General features: G+C 45.0%; 1 protein-coding gene and 1 long non-coding RNA gene across 2 annotated transcripts in view; one reads left to right on the forward strand and one right to left on the reverse strand.

Annotated features, from left to right (window-relative positions):
• Positions 1–5517: 5517 nt before the first annotated feature.
• Positions 5518–7231, forward strand: LOC119339814. The gene is made up of 2 exons (XR_005164205.1): positions 5518–6679; positions 6928–7231. It is a non-coding gene; the product is annotated as an uncharacterized LOC119339814 (long non-coding RNA).
• Positions 7232–8481: 1250 nt separating this feature from the next.
• LOC119335333 (COP1-interacting protein 7-like) overlaps positions 8482–10958 on the reverse strand; it is a 7807-nt gene continuing 5330 nt past the window's right edge. The window contains exons 10-13 of the mRNA XM_037607463.1: positions 9667–10614; positions 9061–9436; positions 8926–8982; positions 8482–8833 (exon numbers count right to left, since the gene is read on the reverse strand). Of these exons, the coding sequence (XP_037463360.1) occupies positions 8775–8833; positions 8926–8982; positions 9061–9436; positions 9667–10614 (1440 nt within the window). The 3' untranslated portion in view covers positions 8482–8774. The remainder of the gene's footprint in view (positions 8834–8925; positions 8983–9060; positions 9437–9666; positions 10615–10958) is intronic.

The following is a 10958-nucleotide window of genomic DNA, read 5'->3' on the forward strand; positions in this document are numbered from 1 at the left end:
CCAGCGGGCTATGCTCGTGTCTTGGTTGATGAGGTGGTGGACCCATATTCGGAGCTGCAGCTTGACATTCCTGGAGGTGACGACGAGCACTTTCTCGGAGAGGCCAAACATCGTATCATCCTATGGAAAAAGGATTGCATCATCTTTCGAAGGCCACCGACACCGCGTCAGCCGACTCCTCGTCGAAGTCCACCACCGAGTCAGCAGACTCTCCTCCTGCAAGTCCACCAAGTCCGGCAAAGTGTCAGGCCACTCCTCCTCCAAGTCCGGCAAAGTGTCAGGCCACTCCTCCTCCTCCAAGTCCGCCACAGCATCAGAAGTCCACTCCTCCTCCAAGTCCGGCACAACCTCAGGCCACTCCTCCTCCAAGTCCGGCACAGCTTCAGGCCACTCCTCCTCGTCCAACTCAGCCCCGTCAGCCGTCTCCGCCGCCTCAGCAATCGCAGAAGAGACACCCCGCAGCTATGGTGCGTAGCGGTACGAGTCGAGGTAGTATAGGAAGTACATGCGGAGGCAAGCGATATAAATATGGTCCAAGCCTCACGCCTCTTCCGCAGAGGCCTTATGACAAGTCCGAGGAGGAAAACGCAGCCATATCGAAGGCCGAGGTGGAAGCCCATTTTGCACCAAAACCGCCACCGCCGCCAAGGGAGAAAGTGCCTGAGGAAACGATTGACCACTTCATTCGTATGGCTCAACCACCAGCTCCCAAGCCTGTTGACACAGACTATGAGCGCCACATCAGGAAGTTAAATCGAGCACGTCTACGTAAGGAGGCGAGCTCGGGATCGAGCAAACAACAAGCAGCTGTCAAAAAATGCGGGAAAACCATTCCCCAGCTGGGAGAACAGGCAGCGCAATCGATCCCCTCGCTTGTTGTGCCAACAACACGTGACAGTACGCGCGCCCAATATTATTGTGGGCAAACAGTTTACGTTCCCGAGGTGGGCAATGTGGTAATAACCAAGGACCATATAATGCAGGCTGAAGTTCTCAACATCACTGTTGGATAACTCCTCGAAATCGAGCCCATGCCTATGCTTATAGAGGATGAAATAAAACGGAAATATGTCCGGGGCCAACCTTTGGTCGAGCCATACAAGGTCAAGAACCTCCCAACGAGAATGTATGAATTGCATCAATGGTACATGAACATTACCAAGATTTCCAATCGAGAGTCCCTCATGGTGAATGTCAAGGAGGAGCATTACTTCCATGAGAAAGCTCTGTCCGTTGAGTATTCTGAACTGTTTCAGTTATACAATCAAGACGCACTCGACAAATCTATCGTCAGTTGCTATTGTCTGTAAGTGATTTCTTTCTGTAATTTAAGTCTCACGCTAGCTGTAGTGATCCTTTTGATCAATCATTACCTGTAATTATCCTCACTATATTCTTTTCTGTGGTATTATGCAGGATGAAGATGTATGAAATGAGAAAAGGTGGACGCTTTGGCATTGGGTTCATTGACCCAAACACCGTTAATGAATACACATGGCTAATAAATCCACATCATGAAAAGGACGTAGAGGACAACATGCTAGAGTTCTTGAAGCACCTCAAATACAATGAAGATATACTACTTCCTTACAACTTCCAGTGAGTCACACTGTCTTGTACTACAAATTCTCTGTTTTTACCTACTAGCTAGCTACATGTTTTTGCTTACATATGCCCGCTTAATTAAGACATGCAAACGTGTGTGCATGCAGATTTCACTGGATCTTGTGTATCATTAAAGTTGACGCCGGAACAGTTGAAATACTGGACTCACTATTCAAAGCAAATACTGACTATAACATCTTGTTTGGGATAGTCAACAGGTAATTTCAATCATTATTAACTATATATCTCGGCCTATTTAGTTCATCATTTCATGATATGAACTATTTAATAACCCCTTTATTCATTTTCTTTGTCGGCGGGCAGGGCTTGGGCAAGGTTCATCAGCGTCACGGAAAGCGAATGGAAAAAAAGCTTAAATGGTTTCGACCCAAGGTAAGTAATTAAGTAGTACTAGCTAGCTAGCTAGCTGCCATCTCTTTAATTATCATGCTTGATTAATTATTATCTGATCAAATTCCATTGTCGTAAAGGCCCTGAAGCAGGCGCAGGGGACTGATCTGTGTGCATTCTGCGTTTGCGAGAACATTCGCATGATGGCGTCCGAAAGGAGCAGATCTCAAAGACAGGAATGGATACGCTTGTCAAAACACTATTCACAATTTTTACACCATTATCGATATCTAGTCACACAACTAATACACATGCATATTGATCTCCTTCTTAACAGTTCAAAGAGTTGCGAGAGAAGCTCCTAGAAACGGAGCGTGTAGAAGCACTTCAAGAGGAAATAGCGGGATTTTTGCTCGACCAGGTCATAAATCCGAAGGGAGAATACTATTACCCGCTATGAACCACTTCCGATTGTCATCGTGCTCCGAAGGCACCAATTAGGCTAATGCCACTGGCTCCGAAGGCAACATGCATATATAGGAGAAATTGTATATAGCTATACATGTGTGTATGTGTGAATTAATTAATATGGTGGTTTGTGAGACATTGATGATATATATATGCATGATTGGTTCTACTAGAAATTCTATTTATATATATATACATAACGTGTACAATGTGTAGTATCGTAAAATACCGGCAAACGAAAAAGAATTAAAATGGAAACACAAAATTAAATGAAAAAGAAATCATAAAACTAAAAACCCCCCAAACCTTATAGTACCGGTTGGTCTTACCAACCGGTACTAAAGGGCTCCAGGCCCCCGGAGCTGGCTTGTGCCACGTGGTTGCCCTTTAGCACCGGTTCGTGCTGAACCGATACTAAAGGGAGGGGCCTTTAGTGCCCACACTTTAGTGCCGGTTATGGAACCGGCACTAAAGGGCCTTACGAACCGGTGCTATTGCCTGGTTCTGCACTAGTGATTACATCCTTAGTACATTGTTCCGCCACAAGGCGGGAGCCCTTCAGGACACTGTCATAATAATTTTTGGGCCAGCAGTGTCCTTGCCCTTCGGTGGCCCCTCGGTCATCAGCGTTCTTGACGACACATGGGAATTTCACCTAGTCACTTTCATCATGTTTGTTTAATTCGTGTTCGCTACTTTGATAATTTGATATGTGGTGGGCCGGTGCTTGGGTGTTTTTCTTACTTGAACAAGCCTCCCACTTATGAAGTTATGATTAACCCCTCTCGCGAGCATCCGCAACTATGAAAGAAGAATTAAGATAAATCTAAGCATAGCATTAAACATATGGACCAAATCAGCCCCTTACGGAATATCACATAAACTAGGGTTTAAATTTCTGTCACTCTAGCAACCCATCATCTAATTACTACTCCACAATGCATTCTCTTGGGCCCAAAGATGATGAAGTGTCAGTCGACGTTCACATAACACCATTAAGGGAATCACAACATACACATCATCAAAATATCGAACGAATACCAAAATTCACATGATTACTTATAACAAGACTTCTCTCATGTTCTCAATAAAAAAAGCAACTACTCACAAATCATGTTCATGTTCAAGATCACAGGGATATTAAATAACATAATGGACTCGAACATATAATATTCCACCAAATAAATCAACTAGCATCAACTACAAGATGTAATCAACACTTACTAGTCACCCACAGGTACCAATCTGAGGTTTTGGTACAAAGATTAAACACAAGAGATGAACTAGGGTTTGAGATGAGATGGTGATGGTGAAGTTGTTGATGAAGATTGATCCTTCCACGATGAGAGGGTTGTTGGTGATGATGACTACTTCAATTTCCCCCTCCCGGAGGGAAGTATCCCCGGCGGAATCGCTCCGCCGGAGAGCAAAAGTGCTCCTGCCCAAGTTCCGTCTCGAGACGGCGGCACTCCATCCCGAAAGTCCTCTCCTTATTTTTTAGGACAAATGAGATTATATACCAGAAGATGGGCACCGAAGGCTGGCCACGGGCCCCACTACCCAGGGCACCTGGGTGGCCCCCTCTGGTACTTCTTTTCTCCAATAATTTTTATTTATTCGAAAATAAATCTCCGTGAAATTTCAGCTCATTTGGAGTTGTGCAGAATAGGTATCTCTGATGTAGTTTTTTCAAGTCCAGAATTCCAGATGCCGACAACCTCCCTCTTCAAGTAAACCTTGCATATTAAGAGAGAAAAGGCATGCAACCCTAGCCTGTATATGTCTGCGGTAAATTCAAATGTACTCTGATCCGATCAACACAGCGTGCCGGATCGCATGCCCGATCACAACCAAAAAGAAGCAAATATGCTTAATTTTTACATGCCTGAATCCAAAAGAACATTAGTCCGACAGTACGTGCATTTCTGCCCTGTCGGAACGGCAATCCCAGACAATTGCTCCCTGATCAAGGAGGTTCCATCGCCACCGCGTAGGCAGCCTCCGCCGCGTCCTCATAGTCGCCAACGCATCTTTTCTGCGGTTGAAACATCTAGAAGCGGACGGATTGCACATTCATTCTTGCGTCAGCATCCAAAGATTCAGCAATCAAGGTCAACATCTTGGCATCCTACACATTGGCGGCGATCTTCACCCTCTTTTTTCTCGAGCACGACCTTCCTCTCTTCGATCATGGCCCTCCTCTCTTCGAGTTTGAGCTTCTTGTCTATTGCGTCCATCAACAGTTTGATCCTCTCCGTCTTCTGCTCCTCCTTGATCTCCAAGCACCTCATGCATGCCTCCTCCCTCTTCACCAAGATGTCCTCGAACCTCTCTGTCATCTTGGCTGCCGCACCTTCTCGCTTCGCCCTATCCTCCTCCCAGCCACCGCGGGTCGGACATCCAGGAGACACCCTTCGCCCGCGGGGAGCCCGGGGAGAAGGATACTCCACCATTCTTTATAGAAGTAAAAAATGTTTCAAAGTTACTTCAGCCCGTATGATTAGCTAGAATTCCCCAATAAACCATATTAAGGGAGTGTTCGGAGTCCCTCCGCTCCAGACTCAGCTCGCGGAGTTGGCAGAGCTGCAGGCTAAAATAGTGGAGCTGGAAAATAGGTGCTCTGCAGATCCTATTATTCCGCGGAGCTGGCGGATAGTCGAACAGCCCGTAAGACGCTGTAGTAAAAAAAAGCTACTGGTTGAGCGTTATCCTCAGAAAATAAAAACACTGCTTTCTTTTCTTGCTTGTCCCCATCATCCCTCTCAGAGCAAGTACAATAGAGCTGAGTCAGCGGGTTATAAGAAATAAACTAGTATATTTCTGCTTAGTTGGAGGAAAGAGAAGAGGAGAGAGAAGATAAGCGGGCTCTTCGTGAAGAGCTAGCTCTAGCACGTGCTCCTAGACACTTTGTGAGAATGAAAGGTGGGCCACATGATACAAAAGTAGTACACTCTTTTGATCTATTATTGTACATGTTCGCTATAAGATAGGCTGTAGATGACATGGCACTGACTTATAGCCGGAAGCTGGCTATATTATTAACCATGCTCTCAGCTCTCACGGTCAACATGTGAAATCCTGTGGCCGCACCTGATTGAAAGGCTGAAACTTTCCCCTCCCGAAACCATCGCCTCGCCTCCACCGACCACCATGCCGCCGGACGGAATCGTCGAGGATATTTACCTCCGCCTCCGCCGGACGAGCCCGCGTGCCTCGTTCGCGCCTCCCTCGCTAGCAAGCTCTGGCTCGGCCATCTCACCGGCCCTCGCTTCCGCGAGCTCCATGGAGCGCCCCCCATGCTGGGCTTCCTTTACGATTGGTTCTGGGACTACATGCCGGAGGAGAAAGACGCCGTCCCGCGCTTCGTCCCCGACCACCACTGGGGGGAGGGGACTCGGGCTCGGACTACAACGCGTTGGACTGCCGCCATGGCCGCGTTCTCCTGGGGATTATGGCGCGCCCATGCCGCTCGTCGTCTGGGACCCCATGGCAGGCCGCCAAACCAAGATGGAAGCGCCCAAAGGACAGGATATCGGTGTCATGAGGGCGCCTTCAGGGTCGTCGTCTTCGGCATGACCACCCATGGTGATCATCCTGTTATTATACAGGTGTGCGTGTCCTCGCCCAACACGGGTGAGTGGAGCGATCCGTGCCCTGGTCTTGATCTTGGCGTTGACGCATTCATCATGCCGGTGCCCCCTGTCGTCATCCGAGATAGATGCAGTTTACTTGATGCATGCATGCGCGTGGTGAGCATCATCACATTACAGGAATTCTCAAGTACGACTTGGGCTCTAATTGCTTATCGCTGATGATTGACATGCCGCTGCCGGGGGCTGTCAATGTCGGCGACGTCATCCTCATGGCCATGGAGGATGGCAGCTTGGGGCTTGCACATGTCAGTGGATCAACCCTCTACCTGTGGTCAAGCTCAAGCCAGCGACGACATGGACTCAGCGTAGAGCCATCCATCTCAAAACCCTTCTTCCCATTCAAAATCCCATGGAAGGACTTAGACTGATTGGATCCATGGAAGGCAATGATATCGTCTTCGTGCTTACGGACCTTAGCATCTACTCCCTCCGTTCCAAATTACTCGTCGTGGTTTTAGTTCAAATTTGAACTAATACCACGACGCGTAATTTGGAACGGAGGGAGTACCAGATTAATCTTAACTCACTACAGTGGAACAAGATATGGAAGAGACAAAAATTCTTTGCTTTGATTCCCTACATGAGTTTCCACAATCCACAAGGTATATTTGTTATTCCCCTTATTTTCTGGTTTATTAGGAACAATGCTTAAGCAACAATAATATTTTGGTTAGCCCAACAAACAGAAATATTGAATGTTTAATCAGACTGAAGAAAGTTTTACTTGATGATTCAGTTGGTGCGCTCGACTAAACTTTGAGAGCTATGTACACTCAAACGTTACATCTAATTGGCAATTTTATATATGTCTTCTCTTTTTGGAATCACACTCACAAATCTATGTTGGCAGAAAGGATGAGCCCCTGAAATGTGAAGCACCGGCAACATATGGTTGAATAATGCTTTAGGGGCAGGAGGCCACTATCATCAATAGGAAAGATGACTACTTGGAGTGGAGGCGACATGAGTCTTGTGATTAATCGTGTCAGTATTCAGTAGCTTGTTTAGTGCTTGTTTTCTCATAGTGATGTTACTTTTGGTCAGTAAGCTTGATAATGTCCCCGTGTTGTTGATGTGTGTAAGCAGGGGAATGGATTGCCTTTGTAATTAACCTCTAATTTCTTGCAGCATCAGCTATGTGCTTTCTTGTTTAATCTGCTTGAAAATGCATCTGCAGACAATATCTTAGCTAGTGTTCCCAATTTGAAAACTTTCAGTTAGCCCTACAAGCTTTTTATCCAATCTCTAATAAATTGTAAATTCATCTTCCAAAAGAGGTGCAGGTGATGAGCAGATGAAGATGGCATGTCCAGAGCTAGTGGTTTCTATCTCCAAAGAGATCATATGACAATGCTTTCTGCATGCTGGCTTGGTGATGTGTCGTAATTAATCTCGTGGATTTAATTAGTGCTATGTGTAGTCAAGTGCTGATGTTACTGCAGGTTTGAACTGCACATGTTTTCTTGCTGATGTTGCAGCATCCTGCAACTGTCGAGTTACCGATTTTATGAAACTACATGGTTTTGTCAGCCGTTTTGCTTGTTTAATATGCAAAATTTGTTTTCCTATTCATGTTCTACAGCACTGAAAAATCTGTTCTTTTCTCAGAATACGAAAATTTAATACGAATTTTTTGTATTCTTTTCTCAGAAGATGGAACCTTTTGTGTAATCTGACCTATCTCTCCTTGATTTTGATGTTGTTACTTGAACTGTCATGAATGCTCAGTATATAAATTTAGATGTTTATATGGTTTCTGGGTGCTTCAGAAGCAACACATTCCACCCCTTTAGAAGCCTAAGATTATGAGTACAACTTGGCCACTTCTCACTCATCTTTGTGCACCCATGCTTATTCAGTTGGTCTTTTGTCTGTCAGAAACATTACAACTTTTTACTGAGCATACCGCCAATAAATTTTATCGGATCTATGAAACAACTTGAAACTAGATTAGACTCAGACTAAAATTACTTGATCTTCACATGGGCAATAGCTTCTTTCCTTTACTGTTGCATATGCTTCTTTTTAATTACTTGATCAAGCAAGCACACTGAGAAAGGATTCTGTATGAATTTCCTCCTCAAAAGCATTCTGCATAGGCACGTTAACCTGTGAACATGTTTTATTATTTTGGCCTGACAAGTGGCTACAAAAAAGGTTAATCATCCATAGTTTCAATCAATGAGATAAATTTATTTGCATTCTTAACAACATGTTTGGAATATTTGCTCTTCCTATTCGCAAGTACATGTTTGGTTGTTGGGGAGTTCAAAAATGATTTTTAAGACCTTGAAAAATGGTTTCTCCGGAATATTTGCTCTTCCTCTTCTTAACTACTACTCCCTCCGTCCAAAAAAGCTTGGAAAAAAGGGCGTAGAATTCATGAAAGTAATTCTTCATTGTATATACACCAGAACTAATACGCCGCTTTTCAGATCAATACAATTCGATCCACAAGTATATAGGAGCAAGAGTTGATGTGTAGATTGTAATACAATGTAAAGGACAGATTACACATACAGTACTGCTTACAAACAACACAACACAAGCGTACAGTGCAAGTATATATATACGAAATAGTATGCACGTATGTATGTATTTACTAGAAGAAATCAACAAACTAATAATCTCAATCGATACCCAATCAAGCTGTTGGCCGGCCTCATCAACAACAACAAAAATAGTACAAGAAAATCCTCACAGCACGACCACCTTGTTCTTGCGGAACGGCGCCAGCAGGGAGAAGGACCGAGAAGCTGCATTTTTAAAGTAGACATGTACATTTATCTCATTTCATTTCATTTCAGGGAGAAAATTAACTTATGCTAGTTTCATTTACGGTACATACCTTTGTAAGAAGAGCCTGCAGAGTCGTCTTGTGAAATGAGGTTTTTCAGCATCGAACCTGAATGAAACATGAAGCACGGTTAGTTACAGCAATGAGCGAGCGCTTGCAATAGTGCAATCAAAATTGATTCATTACCATCTCCTGCAGGGGCTTCGTCGACTGACGATGCATCAGAATCCATCGTTGAAGTGTGGCTCTTCTTGCCGAATTTCAGCAGTTTCCTGAAGCCTTTCGGTTCTTTGCTTCGAGGCTTGCCATTTTCTCCATGTGTCTCCTCGGCTGAGACTGCATATGCAGCAGGCTCAGGTACGCGTGCCCTCACGCTCGCTGCACGCGCAAGTGTCTCGGGTTCCTGCGCAGGTAACGGGTGCTGGTTGTAAGCAGGAGTCTTGCTTGAAGCATCCTCCAATGATGTTACCCTGGCAAAAGGGGCCTCATAAGGCTTCTCCTCCATTGGAGCCAGCGGGGCTGGTTTCTCAAGCTCATCCTTCTTGTACTCAGGCACATCCACCTAGCCATAACAAGCAGTAATTCTCTTATCAATGTCGGCTTAATTAACAAACCTTAAAGCAATGTTTGATTTAATAGCATGGTAATAACATTGCATTTTAGTCGAAGGCTGCTGCACAGATAATCCGAGCTCAAAAGTACTTAATGAAGAGACACAGCAAAACAGATACCCCAAAGAACAGAGCATCAGGTAAATGAACAGGGGAAGTATTAGTGTTGGATCATACATACCTCATAGGAATTCAACTGGTTGTCAGATGCATGGATGGTAGGATTTGCATCTTCAGGAAGATCAACGGGAGAAGGTGGAGCCCTGATGGCAACATACTCCTGCTCCAGACTGGGATAGTCCATTCGGTCATCGCTGCGAGTTTCGCTCTCTGCACTTCTTCCAGGAGGTAGAACAACAGGAGGCGTAGAGACCACTTCGTTTTCAAGCATCACGACGGTCTTCTCAACCACCACATTGTCATCACTGCTGATTACCCTTGAAACTTTACCATTGGAAGATTTCTTTCCATCTCTACTTTCTGAAGTAGCATGTGCTTTAGGTCCACCACGTGGCGCCTCTTTTGCTACTTTAGCCGCCGCGTTGTTCTTCACAACGACAGCGGCAGGGGTTCGGGGGGATTTGACTTTCAGCTCTGGTAGGGCTGCCGACTTGGTCTCGTCGAGCTGCATTATAGCAGAGATTTTCTTGGTCTGCACATCTTCCGGCAACGGCAAGCTTCTTCTCCGTGGGTGATCCGCGCTCGCTGACTTGGGATTCGAAGGATGGTCAGTCGAAGCATTGCTTTTAGGTTCAGCAAGCTTTTTCAATCGCTCAATCGACGATTCAGTTCTGCCACTTTTCTCCTTTTTGATCTCAGCCAGTGATGAGGTTGACTTGCTCACTGCACTTGAGCTGTCACCGCTGAGTTTGCTTGCTTTGGCTGTTTTGTGAGGATCACTCCCTGGGGTACTGCTTCTGGCAGGAATAATTTTTCTTAGAGGCGAAGAGGATCCTGGTTCAGCGTCAGTGAACTTCGAACTCTTGTGGGTACTGGGAGAAACCTTTGGAGAAGGTTTTGCTTTAGCCTGCGGCGGTGTTGATGTTGGATTAGATGCGCCACTTCTTGCAGCGATCCTCTTTTGCCTCTCTTGCTTAAGCCTTTCGAGCCGTTTAATCTGTTCGGCTTCCTGAAAATACGAGAAAAACACTGGTTTGAGCAATGCAGCAGAAAACTACAATTCTTAGGTGGTAACTGATATTAAGAACAAACCTATCAAAAGGACAAGCGAGGGCATGCCATTTTTTTACATTAAAATTATCGTGTAGCAAACAGTTAAAAGATTCTTGGAAAACAAATAAAATAATAGGACAAGAGACCAGAAAATTCAAACTAAGAGCTCATACTACCTCGAGCAAAAAGTATCTCGTCTTGATAAGTTGGTGTTCGTTTGTTAATATAGCCATTTTGGTTGTACCAATAACAGGGGCAGGAAACAGTGTGTCTAAAAGACATTTAATCCTTGGTCTGTGT

Source organism: Triticum dicoccoides, chromosome 7B (assembly GCF_002162155.2).
Source record: "Triticum dicoccoides isolate Atlit2015 ecotype Zavitan chromosome 7B, WEW_v2.0, whole genome shotgun sequence".
In the NCBI taxonomy this organism is placed as follows: Eukaryota; Viridiplantae; Streptophyta; class Magnoliopsida; order Poales; family Poaceae; genus Triticum; species Triticum dicoccoides.